Source organism: Nakaseomyces bracarensis, assembly GCF_045282275.1.
Source record: "Nakaseomyces bracarensis strain CBM3 chromosome Unknown Scaff12_0, whole genome shotgun sequence".
NCBI classification, from domain to species: domain Eukaryota; kingdom Fungi; phylum Ascomycota; class Saccharomycetes; order Saccharomycetales; family Saccharomycetaceae; genus Nakaseomyces; species Nakaseomyces bracarensis.
The window spans coordinates 1,279,285-1,294,918 of NW_027263958.1; the positions used below are offsets into that span (position 1 = coordinate 1,279,285).

Here is a 15,634-nt window from a genome sequence, read left to right on the forward strand (position 1 = left end):
AGACCTCTTGAAACAAAATAAACCTCTATTCAATAGCCGCCCTTTAACGTCAGCTACCGCAGATCTCGGATATCACTGCTAAATGTATATCTAACGTATATAATGATATAATTATATTTCATGTCCTATATAATAATTATTATATATTATTATTATATAGTATTTAATAGTTGATTATCGAATAAATAACATGTGCCATTACTGAAGTCTGTAACAGTCTATTATTTGAACTTTCATTATAATTAATATGTAATATGCTATATATTGGCTATGATCATCTCTAAGTGGAAGAAAAACGTAAACAGCTTATTAAGATGCAATGCAGTGCAAATCAAAGAAGGAAAAAAAATTATACTTTGAGGGTACATAACTATATCAATAATTTAATATTTTAGTATATTTTCTGTCATATTACGGATACACTATATGGATATTTGTTCCATCTATCACTTTTTGTCTTATTAGTTCTTTATACAATATTAGTACATGATATAAAACAGAGTTGTTAGGAACTCTACTATGGACATACTTATACATACATAATAATCGTTGATCGATATAGCGTCACTATAGACGTATTATACGTGGCTAGTGATAGAGGGAAAATTTTTTTTGTAGTGCCAAATTGCCGGGTGAGAGTTGAGGGGTGGAATGGAACCCGATGAGCATCCTTGCGTAATGATGTGTAATGATCACATGTGTGGAGATGAATCGCATTAAATAGTATAGGTATTTTTTCAGGTCAACTGGTTTATATATACAAAGGTTTTAATTCTTATTAGAATCAGAAATTCTCCAGCCCGATAATATCTCATCAACTAACATATATACAAGATGTCTGGTCGTCAAGGTGGTAAGATGAAGCCTCTTAAGCAAAAGAAGAAGCAACAACAGGATCTAGACCCTGAGGAGCAAGCCTTCAAGGAGAAGCAAAAGGCTGATGCTGCTGCTAAGAAGGCTATGCTGAATAACGTCAAAGCCGGTAAGCCACTAGTTGGTGGTGGTATCAAGAAGTCTGGTAAGAAATAAAATAAAACATTTATCCATAGATCTACAATTTATTTTTCTCTTTACATATAATATAACGTAATATGATATCTTTTGATCCTATACACTAGTTTACTCCCTTTATATGATATCTCTATAAAATAAATTGGAATAGACTGAAATTAGATTTATCCTCGTAAGATGTGTTACCCTGAATTATCCGGGTAACGCAAGTGGATGTTAATGATCGACGTAGGGTCAGTGATAGAGAGAGGACAAGCAAGAAGGTAACGTAAGGTAAGGAAGAATCGATCACTTCTTTGAATAATTCCCTTTTATTTTCTAAAGACGAGATGTACTATTGGAGGTAAACGATCCCATTGTTGTTAGAAATATTATATATTACATATAATCATCCATTCTTTCCAAATACATCTTTCTAAATCTGAATTGGGACGGCAAGAAGACAATTCAAGGAAGACACTATACTAGATATAAAAAAAGTGCTTACTGTAATATTTCGGAATCAGACTCATAATAATACATATCAATTCATTATAGATACTGCCAAAATGTCAGGAAGAACTGATAAGCTATTGACAAAATATAAGATTGTTTTCCTTGGAGAACAAGGTGTTGGTAAAACCTCACTAATTACAAGGTTCATGTATGATACCTTTGATGATAATTACCAGGCCACTATAGGTATTGATTTTTTATCGAAAACTATGTACCTGGATGACAAAACTATACGTCTGCAATTGTGGGATACTGCAGGACAGGAAAGATTCAGATCGTTAATCCCATCATACATTAGAGACTCAAGAGTAGCCATTGTTGTTTATGATATAACGAAGAGGAAATCCTTTGAATTCATAGATAAGTGGATTGAAGATGTTAAAAATGAAAGGGGAGAGGAAAATGTAATACTTTGTGTAGTCGGTAACAAGAGTGACTTAAGCGAAGAAAGACAAGTTACTACAGAAGAAGGTGAGAAAAAAGCTCAGCTCCTTGGTGCCAAAATATTTATGGAGACTTCCACGAAAGCTGGCTATAATGTTAAGAACCTATTCAAAAAAATTGCCAAATCTCTTCCAGAATTTCAAGATAGCGATGTTAACCCACTTGATGCGAATGGAGCGAACGGTAACCGTAATACTGGTAAGACGGGTGTTATCGATATTGCAACAAATGAAAATGACGAATCAGGTAGTAGCTGTCAATGCTGAAGCTGAGCTCGATGAAAATCTGTTTTAAAATACGTTTTAAACTCAACTAAAACCCACTAATTAGAAGTATTAACTGTTTACTTTTATTGTGAGTAATAATCATGTTCCGATTAATTCCAGATAAGAATAAAGGTAATATTTATTGAAACCACTGTTACTAATTTCAATCGAGCTCTAATAAACTGATAAACTATATTAAACATGATTTTATTACAAGACAAACTATTATCGTTACCCATGAGATAAGCATACCACATTTAATCATTTTCGTTTGTATTTATTTGAGTTACATTACTATCTTAGATGCATTGATATCTTTTACATGAGATGCAAAGATATTACAGATATTTCTGAATTATAATAGGAGGGTACTGAATAAACTCATAAACTATTGTATAATTAGATCATTTCTTATTGATAATATTTAATCCACATAATAAAGTGTAGCATTTATCGGTTTACAATAATCTGTAATTTTTTATTTTAAATAGTCGGGACTATGCGTCTATGTTAAAGTAACAATGTTATTTAAAATATATAAGTCTATTAACAACAAATATCTATATATCAGTTATTAGATATTTGTTCTAATCAATTCATGTGTATTCTTAGCTCAACAAAAATTTAACTAACGTACTTTTTTATTAATATGTATTTTTTTTACTTTCGATTTATATTTCTTGTTATTGTTTATTGCCAAATCAGATGTGCTTGAGAACTTATACATCAGTAATTAATACAATAACCAAGAAACATAAGCGAAAATTTAATGCAAAACGTGATATTATCGTCATACAGTTATGAATATGACTACTTTTTCTTAATTTCTGGTGTTATGTTCATAAATTCATCTTCTAAAGGAGAGCCTACATTGAATCAAAAGCAGTATCAACATAACTCCCATTTCTAAGTAGTGTTTTACAAAGTTTTGGTAAAACTTCAACCTGTAAAGGTTCAAGGGGGAATTTCTCACCATCTACAGAGAACAGACCGTGGCTTAATTTAGGAATTAATTTATAAGCTAAGATTTTGGAATGAATAACTTCCGGTTGTAAAACATGAGAACCCTTATCTAAAGCCAATAGGATAGGCGCCATCCTAGTAACCGAAGTTCTTGCATCTGTAACTACCATGTCTATAGTACCATCTGAAGGCAATGCTGCGGGGAAAAATTTTGTGTCTGCTGCAATGTATGGCATTTTCCCTGTATAAAAGATCCCAATATTGTTAGCGATAGATGGATCAAACCTTTCCCAATCACTTGGGATGCCATCTTTCAAAGGATACTTGAGTTTGAAGTTCTCCTCAGTTATTTCGTTCAGTGAGTTTCTAGAAGACGGTCTGAAATTATCATCATTTGAGTTAGAATTATTGTCGTCGGCATTGTAATCTGGGAATTCACCTTCGAAAGTTAACGCACCTTTGTCTTTGTGTTCTAGATAATGTACCTTCAAATCATTTTTAGACTTTGCCGCATACTTCACATAAAGCTCACATGGATATTTCTTTCTTTGGAGAACATTGAAAGCCACACCTAGTTCGAATCTTGCTGGTCCCATCCACCTAATGAATTCAGTGTTAATATCAGATTCAGCGATAACACCATATGTTTGACTTAAAAAGGAAAGCCTTGGGAATTCGTCCACGTAAGATGGCTGCGAACAACACATTAAATCTATTCTAGCCTCGACCGATTTCAACAGACAAAGAGCAGCATATGATGGATTACTGGTCCAGTGGCACGAAACACTCATGGCGTTACCTGAGCCACACGGTAGTTGGGTGATCGCTATTTTGTTGAATGCTTCTACACGATCAGGTCTTCTATATAGACCATTAATTACTTCATATGGAATACCGTCACCAGAAGCGCACGCAATTGTATCATACTTATCGATGTCCAGTTCTTTTGCAATATCCACAGCATGTTCCGGATACTTGGTGTATTGGATATCTACAGTGCATCTACTAGCAGTTAAAAGAGGTTTAGCTTTACTCTTGAACAGCTTCTTTGCTTTACCTTTACCACCAAATGGGTTAATAATTACGAGAATAGATCTGGATTGCTTTGTATTCTTATAACTTCTCTGGATAATTTCTTCTACGAGATCATCTCCGGAGAGATCACTTTCAATGGCCAGTAGGATCTTCTTAGGAACCACATCTTGTCTTCTAGGCTTGGCAAAAGTGACCTCAATGAGCTTCAAATCACCCATTTTAGAAGCTCTACCTTTAGGTGCCATTTCTGATGGTGGAGACTCGATTGTCTCTTCAGTGACTTTGGTCTCTTTCTTTTGGAACGAGGATGTAGAATTGTTCTTATTATCGATGGAGAAAGAACTGAGGCCCATTAGAATCTGGTTCTCGGACGTGTTGGAGTCACCACGCGCCATAAAGCCGCTATCTCTAGGATTAATGAATGGGTTAGACTCATCCTCATTGTCTTCTTCGCTCATATCGGGGATATTCGATAGTCTTCCAGATCCTTTCCTCTTGAAATTCTTTCTTGGGGGTCTCGGCGTAGGGGACACGGAGGAGACGAACTGGTCTGAGCCCTGGAAATCATGCTCGTATGGGTGTTGGCACCGTGTATAACACTTCGCATTTAGGATACGGGCGTATGGTATCACGGTATTGATCGGTAAGAACATGTCCTTATGCTTGTTCTTACCATCTTTCTGTCGTAAAGAGTTACTCCGGGAGGCCCCAGGCGGGGAAGGCCTCGTTGTTGCTGCTGTGGTAGCACTGCCCCCACTTGAGGTTACTGATATATTGGACACCGACGAGTCAGCATAACTCGAGTCACTGAGACAAGTAACGCAACTCACCAGCGAGGCGGTCTCGAAGACACTCGAGCTCGACCTGTGGCTGTTGAGACTTGTGAAGCTGTCCGTCGAGCTGATCCGACTATCTATACTGAGTCTGCTCCGCAGACTCCCACGACTAGAGCCATTGCCATTCATATACATCGTAGAGGGCCTGTACAGGTTATTCGCGCTCTCCATCCCATTATTCCCTTGGCTAACACTAGAAGGCATATTCTTCACCCCAGTAATCCTAATCCCATCCTCAGTAAGTAGAGCTTTACTCACCATATCAACTCTCTTCTTCTTCGTCTTCTTCAGCTGTTCTACCATTTAATAACTTTTTTGCTACTTTTCAAACTTGTCTTGAATAATATATAATACTAAAACATACGGTTATAAAACAGTATATACTGTCAACATGGTATATATAGTAGGAAGATTATATAGTAGGTAACATGAAAAGAGAGTCTTAACGACCCACTACTATCATTTCTAAGGATCACATAAAAAACGAGAAACAAAAAAATATAAAATAATAAAAAATTGATGCAGCAAGTATTACCCTGCTGTATTACAGTTTGCACTCAACACACAGCGTTGGCCCATTTACACACAGTGCCCTTACACAATGAGCATAGCGCAGCATCACTCTAAATTTTTATAGCACCCGATCGGGAAGAAGAAATTGAGTTGAAACGGCGCAGATATATCTCCCCTCAGTGTATTTTAGCAGTACAAAAAAGGTGCAGAGAAGCCGTATTAAAGTTTTGTGAAGTGCCTAAAAAAAAAATAAATATATATAAAAAAAAAAATTAAAGGCGGAGCCGCTTCTCTTTTCTTTATCTCTTGAATTTTTCGTGTTCCAAAAAGTAGGGTAATACATTATATACAACTATACGTTAATCACACATGATTAATATCCGATTATACGTTAATATCACACGCTTTGGTACCCTCATACGATAATAAATCACGTGATGAGTAATGCTTTAATACGATTATATTCCAATCACTTGTTACGTATGTGTTTTGTTATTTTTCTAGAACTGCGAAGAAAATGCTTTTCTTTTGTAAGAGCTGTTTTCCCCCTCGCTTGTGTGTAAGAGAGAGAAAGTGTGTGTCAGAGTGTGAGAGAGAGAGAGAGACAGAGAGAGAGAGAGAGACTCTTCCCAAGTGAATATATATACTTGAATACTGTATTGATATTCTTATATTAAAAGATATTTGATTTGTGATTGATTGTTGGAATTGAATCATAAAGAACTACAACCAATTATATCTTTTTTTTTGTTATCAAGCTTAAAATAAAAAATACAAATTATCAAAAGATGTTTAGAACTGTTGCTCGTCGTTCTGTGCAATCTTCGTTGCTAAAGAAGAATGTTGGTCAGATGTACTACTCCTCTTTTAAGGAGTTGAAGTTTGGTGTTGAAGGTAGAGCTGCTCTATTGAAGGGTGTTGAAACGCTAGCAGATGCTGTCTCTGCCACCTTGGGTCCTAAGGGTAGAAACGTGTTGATCGAGCAGCCATTCGGTGCTCCAAAGATCACAAAGGATGGTGTTACTGTGGCTAGATCTATCACCTTGGAGAACAAGTTTGAGAACATGGGTGCCAAGCTACTACAGGAAGTTGCCTCCAAGACGAATGAGGCTGCCGGTGACGGTACCACTTCTGCCACTGTACTTGGTAGAGCTATCTTCACTGAGTCTGTCAAGAACGTTGCGGCTGGATGCAACCCTATGGATTTGAGAAGAGGTTCCCAGGCTGCCGTTGAGAGAGTCATCGCTTACTTGACTGAGAACAAGAAGGAGATTACCACCTCTGAAGAGATCGCCCAAGTTGCCACTATCTCCGCCAACGGTGACGCTCATGTCGGTAAGTTGCTTGCATCTGCCATGGAGAAGGTCGGTAAAGAGGGTGTCATCACCATTAGAGAAGGTAGAACCTTGGAAGACGAATTGGAAGTCACCGAAGGTATGAGATTCGACCGTGGTTTCATCTCCCCTTACTTTATCACCGATGCCAAGTCCGGTAAGGTTGAATTCGAAAAGCCTCTACTATTGTTGAGTGAAAAGAAGATCTCTTCCATCCAAGATATCTTGCCAGCTCTAGAGTTGTCTAACCAAAGTAGAAGACCACTATTGATCATAGCTGAAGACGTGGACGGTGAAGCCCTAGCAGCTTGTATCCTAAACAAGTTGAGAGGCCAAGTCAAGGTGTGTGCCGTTAAGGCCCCAGGTTTCGGTGACAACAGAAAGAACACCCTTGGTGACATTGCCATTTTGACAGGTAGCACTGTCTTCACTGAAGAATTAGATCTAAAGCCAGAGCAATGTACTATTGAGCATTTGGGTTCATGTGATTCCATCACTATCACAAAGGAAGATACTGTTATCCTAAACGGTAATGGTCCAAAGGAAAACATCCAAGAGAGAATTGAACAAATTAAGAACTCCATTGATGTCTCTTCTACCAGCTCTTACGAAAAGGAGAAGTTGCAAGAAAGATTAGCTAAGCTTTCTGGTGGTGTTGCTGTTATCAGAGTCGGTGGTGCCTCAGAAGTTGAAGTCGGTGAAAAGAAGGATCGTTACGATGACGCTCTAAACGCCACTAGAGCTGCTGTTGAAGAAGGTATCTTGCCGGGTGGTGGTACTGCCTTGGTTAAGGCTACCAGAGTCTTGGACGAAGTTAAGGTTGACAACTTCGACCAGAAACTAGGTGTTGATATTATTAGAAAGGCAATCACCAGACCAGCCAAGCAAATTATTGACAATGCCGGTGAAGAAGGTTCTGTTATTGTCGGTAAGCTTGCTGATGAATACGGTGCTGACTTTGCAAAGGGTTATGACTCCTCTAAGAGTGAATTCACTGACATGTTGGCCGCTGGTATCATTGATCCATTCAAAGTCGTTAGAACTGGTTTAGTGGATGCTTCTGGTGTTGCTTCTCTATTGGCAACTACTGAAGTTGCCATCGTTGATGCTCCAGAACCAGCTGCTCCAGCTGGTGGTGCTCCAGGTGGCATGCCAGGTATGCCAGGTATGATGTGATTCGTGTAAACACTGTCATCCCATAAAAACTTAAAATTCTCTCAATACCAAATCATCATTCTTATAGAATATCGATAGTTTATTGAGTCCCTGTACATCTTAATTCCTACAAATAGTAACTACGTTTTAGTATTTTTCAAATAACATATATATATATATTGACCTGTAAATAAGCAATAAAATATGATATTTGTTGTTAAATTTTATCTTTAGGAAGTGGACTATGACAATAGTATTATTTATCTCACAAAACATTCTACTAACTTACTAATGAAGAATTATGTACTCTTAAATAATTTGACTGATATAAAGACATATCTCTTTAAAAATAGTTATGATATAAGTACTTTAGATCTTTTTGTTGATATGAATGCTAGAGTTTAAATTTGCAGTGTCTACTAATGTATCATAAATCAAACAGAACATCGAATTACAACGGGCGTGTGGTCTAGTGGTATGATTCTCGCTTTGGGCGAATTTGGAGAAAATCTGAATACAAATCACAAGCATGCGAGAGGCCCTGGGTTCAATTCCCAGCTCGCCCCAATTCTTTTTTTTTAAAATTTTCGATAATACCGGACTTAAGACATATTTTTGAATGTCATAACATGTATACATAGATAGTCATTGCATGTATATAAGTCACAAAAGCTTACATCATAACTAGGCATTAACATGATGAACTTAACTGTTTTAGCATGAATGAATTGTTTGCTAAATTTCTTCAAAGTGCATTGATGCATGTTTAACATAAGTTTGTCTCTTTGGTTCCTGTTGCTGGAAATCTCTATTTTGTATTGGTATCTGAAGAACCATCGATAAGATCGTTTCTAATATTTACATTTTTGGCGGATTTGATAGACTCTTAAGACTCAAGATATATAGAAAAATAGCGAAGACTTTGGGGAACAAATATACACGCTTACTCGATCTGTAAGAATGCTATATTTAAACTCCTAAAATCTATTGAAAGTTCTAGTATTAGTAAATTTGTCTCTTGGTATGCTTAAACATGCCCTCATCGCTCATCGCAGGAAGCAAAACGAATTGCGGTGATGAAGTGCTTACACCGCTCGATGGGAAGAGTAAGGAAAAAAAAAGTTCAAAAAAAAAAATTAAAAATTTTTTGAAAGGCATCACCACTATTTTAATACATATGTAGTAGTACTGTATAACTAAATTAAGGTGAATCAGACACAAAACCGTCAAAGACTTACTACTATGGCTGGTAAGAAGGGTAAAAATGCCACTAGTGGGCCAAAAAAAGGTGAAGAAGTTGATGTAGAAGACCGTTTGCAGGCGGTTGTGATGACAGATTCTTATGAGACCAGGTTCATGCCATTAACAGCTTCCAAACCCCGGTGTCTGATGCCATTAGCAAATGTCCCATTAATTGAATACACATTGGAGTTTCTGGCTAAAGCTGGTGCCAATGAAGTTTACTTAGTATGCTCTGCACATGCTGAGCAGGTTAACGAGTACATTGAACAGTCGAAGTGGAACTTACCTTGGTCTCCCTTTAAGATCAGCACTATTATGAATCCAGAAGCTAGATCTGTTGGTGATGTGATGAGAGATCTAGATAATAGAGGTATTATCACTGGTGATTTCATTTTAGTTAGTGGTGACGTCGTAACTAACATTGATTTCTCCAAAATGTTGGAATTCCACAAGGAAATGCATGCTAAGGACAAAGACCACATTGCTACAATGTGTTTAAATAAAGCTAGCCAGTACCATATGACAAGGACCATTGAACCTGCCTGTTTCGTATTAGAAAAAGGTACTCATAGATGTTTATATTACCAAGATATGCCGCCACCAAATTCAAAATCCAAGAAGGTTCTGGACATTGACCCAGAATTACTAGAAAGTGTCGAGGCTTTTTCAATGAGAAATGATCTAATCGATTGCAGAATTGATATATGTACTCCACATGTTCCCCCAATTTTCCAGGAAAATTTCGATTATCAATCTCTGAGAACAGATTTTGTAAAAGGTGTGATCTCAAGTGATTTATTGGGTAAGCATATTTATGCCTATATCACTGATGAATACGCCGTAAGAGCGGAGAGTTGGCACTCTTACGATACAATTTGTCAAGATTTCCTTGGTAGATTATGCTATCCATTAGTTTTGGAATCTAATATTCAAGAAGATCAAACCTATTCGTATGAGTCCAGACATATTTATAAGGAAAAAGATGTCGTTTTGGCACAATCTTGTAAGATAGGTAAATGTACTGCAATTGGTTCTGGATCAAAAATAGGTGAAAAGACAATAATCGAGAACTGTGTTATAGGGAGAAATTGTATTATTGGCGAAAATATCAAGATCAGTAACAGTTATATCTGGGACAATACCATTATTGGCAATGGAACTACGATTGAACACTCTTTGGTAGCATCTAATGTTAAGATCGGATCCAATGTTTTCCTGAACGACGGTTGTATCATTGGTTTTGATGTTGTCATCGAGGATAACAAGGAGGTTCCAGCAGGTACTAAAATTTCTAGTATTCCACTCAAAAACCAATCATCGAAACTATATACTGAAGACTATGACCATGTTGAGAGCAACGAAGAAGATAATGATAGCGAAACACCACAAGAACTCAAATTGGTCAAACAAAGCGGCGTAGGTTACATATATGAGAGTGATGACTCCGATTTGGATGATCTGGATGATGATGAATGTTATAAGATTGTCAACAGTCTGAGACACCAAGTAGAGGATATATATTTAAGTGATGATTCTATATCCTCCACCAAGAGAAGAACCAAAAAGAAGAGAACTATGTCAACCAACAGTGTTTATACTGACAGAGAGGACGGATATTCTGATGAAGATGAAGAGGAAGACTTTATGGTTGAAGGTATAGCAACTGTTGAGAGAGCCATTGAAAATGACCATGACTTGGATACCGCTTTACTTGAATTGAATACATTGAGAATGAGTATGAATGTAACCTATCATGAAGTCAGACAAGCAACTGCTACTGCGTTGGTTAGAAGAGTGTATCACTTCATCGAAACACAAACATTAGGTCCAAAGGATGCTGTACCAAAGGTGTTTGACCAGTGGGGTGCTCTCTTCAAAAGACAGGCTTTTGAACCAGAAGAATACATCGATCTAATTAATATTTTCATGGAGCTAATAGTGGAGCAGAAATTCGAGAAGCCAGAGTTCATTCTCTTTAGCGCTTTGAACACTCTTTACGACAACGATATTCTCGAGGAGGATATCATTTATGAATGGTGGGACAGCGTTTCAAATGACGGTAAATACGATCAAGTGAAGACTCTTACAGCAAAATGGGTAGAATGGCTGAGAAATGCTGAGGAAGAATCCTCAGAGGAAGAGAGTGATTAGTAGTAAAACAATCTCGATGTGTCCTCCCTTTGAAGAATACCATGTATCTATCCCTTATTACTTTGGTATGTGGGGAAGACTGCTTATATACATACATAGCAATAGTCATTTTTCTAGCATTCGAATTCATAGTTTAAAATTTTAATAGAAACTCCATTTTGTAAAGTAGATAAAAGTAGATATAGATCATATTAAACGAAAGTAAAATATTGAAAGAAAAATTATTGAAAAAAAAAAATCATATAAAAAGGCATGGTGACAAATTTTTTTTAAATAATTCCTTTGTTGGATGTTTCTGATTTTGCTTGTATTTACTTTTCTTTATTTCCTTTTTTAAAGAAATCATACTTACCTTAAGATGTCAGGGGAGATCAAGAAGTCCTTCTGACCAGGCATTCAATATTTCCAAAAAAAGGGAAGTTAAGCATTTCCTGCAAGGTTTGGGTTTCGCTATTTTTAAGCAGGATATTTTGGACCTTCGGGTCTGAAAAATTCTGCCAGGGTAGTGTGAGCTCAAATCTTGCTATAATTGATGTTAACTCCTTTGTCATAAACACAAACTTTGCGGAAAGAGTGTCTGCTGACGTTTCGTTCCTCAACTCTAATTAGTAGGCATAATCCATTGTTTTTTCTTAATTGAGAAAGCACTGAATTTTTTCTACTTTTAGAGTCCTGTATTCATCCTGCCTGGAGGATAATGGTACCAGGAATTATAACTGGTGCTTGGGGAGCTGGATTTTCCTGCAGTATTCAGATTCGAGGGTCCTTTTGGTCCTTATTAGGATATATTCGATGATCATTTGATATTGAAGATTCCCTAGGTGTTCTCATGTATTTCAGGTAAATATACTTGATATCCTCACTTGATTTGTGGCTGAGGAAATTTATTTCTTTGAGCATAAGTTGATGTTGGTTTTTTAGTTATTTGCTTGCGATGCTGAATACAGATATAAGGCTGTCCTTATCACCTGTATATGCTGCAATGTTATTGATTCTGGCTACAGAAGGTTAAATAACGGTGGCATTTCAGGTTTGGGCATTCCTAATTTCGTACTAGGAATCTTAAATGGTACCATATGGCGTTTATCTTTAGGAGTATTAATATGACAGCTTGCTGTCTGTTAATATTTCTTAACATAAACAATCATAGGAATTTATCCTGAATCTCTGTATAACTCCTTTGAGTTATATAGGCTGTGGGGTTTTTTGGTAGAAACGGGTGGGTCTTATAATTTTTGATTTCTTACCTTTTTTTGCTACTTTACTATAAACCTTTTTGTCCGAGGAATCCAACGGGTATTTGATAGTTAAAGTTGCAATGTTTCAGTGTTTACTGTATTCTGCTATATGTTTCAATGTGATATTGAGCATCAACAGCGGTTGTATCACTGATCAATTCCCATCGTTTCTTCAAAATCAGTTGATTTTAGTAGTGATGAGAATGAGGCCTTTTGATTTATTAAGTAGTCAGCTTCTTTTACTCCATAATATTGACTCATTAACTAATATATAGGCAATGTTAAAAAGTATATGCTAATGCTTGGTTTATTATTATGTACGTGTATGTAAGTATATTCTCTGACTATTCTTACATGTGGACTCGTATTAATAATAACTTGGGGCGTATAAACACGGCAATTGAGGGTAATCCTCCTGCCATTTTGTAAGAACATCTATAATGCAGTCTTCAAAGAGAACATTTTTTTCATTACAATCAGATACCTTACTACTCAACATGTTTGCTAGTTCTAGAATAGCTTTACCACCTATCTTGGCATTTTCATTATCATCACGAATATCTATATTTATTACATGAACTATCTTATTTTTATGGCCACCTCTATTCATCAAATCTTCACAAACTGCATCAAAACATCTCTCCTCACAAGTGAAAACGAAATCATATGTCTTTTTACCTTCCTGCCACTTTTCAGGTGCCTTCTTAAGTTTTCTATTACGGTCAAGCATCTGCAATAAACCATTGGCTTTATACCTCTCTGCCGATTGGCTGAGTAGATCATTATATATATCATTGTAAGGAGTCCCAAAGGGGTATACATTGGGCTTGTCGAATGATAGCCCCGGCAGCCTTACAGCCGAACCAGTTCCATACGAGTTTACATCATATCCTGCTTCTTGTAGAATGCGATGAGATTCCATAGACCTATTGTTATTTGAAGCACAAACTGTGCAGAACTTTAAATCGGTATTTCGTTGAGTAGACATGGTAAAAGTGTTGATATTCAGGGTTTGCTGGTCGGTTTTCTATCTATGTTCTTCTCAAATAAAAATCAATAGCAACAACAGTTTAGTACTTATATGCTTGTTGTCTATACCACATATCAATCAATGCCTTGATGATAAAAAAATACGATTAGATCACAAGATACAATAATACACGTGACTATATGTCTGACAAAATGAGATATACGTAATAAGTGCACTAATACTTGATACAAGTTTAAAATCGGACTTTCAAAACTATACTTCTTGTCATGTAATATTTAAGACTGTTAGACCAATAGAAATTGAGTTATTTTCGAGTATTCATTACTTAATGCAACCTTTAATTTTACTTCATTGCAATTATAAACGTTTGATTTGCATGTGTCATGTCCTTATTTAGCGTTTAATCTGAACCAACATCATGTTCTTATTCAATTGAACAATATCCATAAAAACTTTTATATCTAAAACTACCAATCCATAAGATTGGATACAAAATTGCTATAAAAGTTTTCTAGTCTTAGTAATAATATCTTGACTGATCGAATTACTATTAATATTATATAACTGCTTTCTAGTAACAATTCAGAAACAAACTAGCTTGTAGTTCTCTAAATAATCATATTATGCAATAAATTGATAATCTACCATCAATTATTCTCCATAATTATTCACAAAAACTTCTACTATCAAGATTTGTTTAACCTAATCTAATTAGAGCACAGTCACTTCCCCTTTGATGTCTGATAATGAGATATAGCTTTCACTTATTATTTCCAAAAGATATTTCTATTATGATTCAACGAACATATAGTCTAAGGTTAGTAATTATTGAATCTGGCTCAATAAGATTCGACCCGAGGAGAACATTACTGTCGTAGTTTAGAATGTCATATCTATATTGTGTCTGATATAATTACAAATAATTTTATTTTTTCTCTTGGTATTCAGAAGGTTGGCATCTTACTAGTATTTTTTATGCTTTTGTAAATCAGGATTCTGACAAACTGTTTTATACATAATATGTTATGTGAATCTGTACTATTCCCCACTGTCATAGTAAAATGCCAGTTATCATAAACGATCTAAGAAATGATTTATAATGTCTCTTTAAATATTAGTTTAATCTACGAAAGACTTTAAAAGTGAGACTAGAATTATAAAGTATCTCTGAAGCATAAGCTTAGATTCTATAGAAAAATTAACAATAGTAATTCAAGCTCATAAAATAATTGTGTTTACTGAAAATATTTCTAAGTTTTATACAAATATAGTTATTTTTTAAAAAAGGAGAACGAACGATCAACAATGTTTACATGAATTATTTCTTTCATACAATTTGTGAAATTAATAGTACCAATAATAACAACCACCATTGATTATTATCAAGGAACGAAGAACTGCCATTAGAAAAAACATTCATCAACGTGTAGGTGGTGGAGTCGGTGTGTGTCTTGCCGTCAGAGCCCACGGTTGGGAAGAAGGAGATCACGTCTGTCTCGGTAGTGTCAGTGTTCTTGACGGTAGTTGTAGTTTCTGGTGGCTGCGAGTAGGTCTCGTTGTCAGAAAGGGTGTAGGTGGTGGAGCCGGTGTGTGTCTTGCCGTCAGAGCCCACGGTTGGGAAGAAGGAGATCACGTCTGTCTCGGTAGTGTCAGTGTTCTTGACGGTAGTTGTAGTTTCTGGTGGCTGCGAGTAGGTCTCGTTGTCAGAAAGGGTGTAGGTGGTGGAGCCGGTGTGTGTCTTGCCGTCAGAGCCCACGGTTGGGAAGAAGGAGATCACGTCTGTCTCGGTAGTGTCAGTGTTCTTGACGGTAGTTGTAGTTTCTGGTGGCTGCGAGTAGGTCTCGTTGTCAGAAAGGGTGTAGGTGGTGGAGCCGGTGTGTGTCTTGCCGTCAGAGCCCACGGTTGGGAAGAAGGAGATCACGTCTGTCTCGGTAGTGTCAGTGTTCTTGACGGTAGTTGT

General features: G+C 36.5%; 6 protein-coding genes across 6 annotated transcripts; 4 read left to right on the forward strand and 2 right to left on the reverse strand.

The window, feature by feature from the left end:
* Positions 1-834: 834 nt before the first annotated feature.
* TMA7 (Tma7p) lies at positions 835-1,029 on the forward strand (the record flags this gene model as incomplete). The annotated part of the gene is made up of 1 exon (XM_071054114.1): positions 835-1,029. The coding sequence occupies one exon, from the start codon at positions 835-837 to the stop codon at positions 1,027-1,029; it is 195 nt and encodes a 64-aa protein (XP_070910526.1).
* A 530-nt stretch (positions 1,030-1,559) lies between these two features.
* YPT6 (Rab family GTPase YPT6) lies at positions 1,560-2,216 on the forward strand (the record flags this gene model as incomplete). The annotated part of the gene is made up of 1 exon (XM_071054115.1): positions 1,560-2,216. One exon carries the CDS (start codon positions 1,560-1,562, stop codon positions 2,214-2,216), a length of 657 nt encoding a protein of 218 aa, XP_070910527.1.
* An 866-nt stretch (positions 2,217-3,082) lies between these two features.
* On the reverse strand, positions 3,083-5,353 carry LCB5 (sphinganine kinase LCB5; the record flags this gene model as incomplete). The annotated part of the gene is made up of 1 exon (XM_071054116.1): positions 3,083-5,353. One exon carries the CDS (start codon positions 5,351-5,353, stop codon positions 3,083-3,085), a length of 2,271 nt encoding a protein of 756 aa, XP_070910528.1.
* Positions 5,354-6,351: 998 nt separating this feature from the next.
* On the forward strand, positions 6,352-8,073 carry HSP60 (chaperone ATPase HSP60; the record flags this gene model as incomplete). Its single annotated transcript, XM_071054117.1, has 1 exon — positions 6,352-8,073. The coding sequence occupies one exon, from the start codon at positions 6,352-6,354 to the stop codon at positions 8,071-8,073; it is 1,722 nt and encodes a 573-aa protein (XP_070910529.1).
* Positions 8,074-9,294: 1,221 nt separating this feature from the next.
* On the forward strand, positions 9,295-11,445 carry GCD6 (translation initiation factor eIF2B catalytic subunit epsilon; the record flags this gene model as incomplete). The annotated part of the gene is made up of 1 exon (XM_071054118.1): positions 9,295-11,445. The coding sequence occupies one exon, from the start codon at positions 9,295-9,297 to the stop codon at positions 11,443-11,445; it is 2,151 nt and encodes a 716-aa protein (XP_070910530.1).
* A 1,605-nt stretch (positions 11,446-13,050) lies between these two features.
* Positions 13,051-13,671, reverse strand: SSU72 (RNA polymerase II subunit A C-terminal domain phosphatase; the record flags this gene model as incomplete). The annotated part of the gene is made up of 1 exon (XM_071054119.1): positions 13,051-13,671. One exon carries the CDS (start codon positions 13,669-13,671, stop codon positions 13,051-13,053), a length of 621 nt encoding a protein of 206 aa, XP_070910531.1.
* Positions 13,672-15,634: the final 1,963 nt, after the last annotated feature.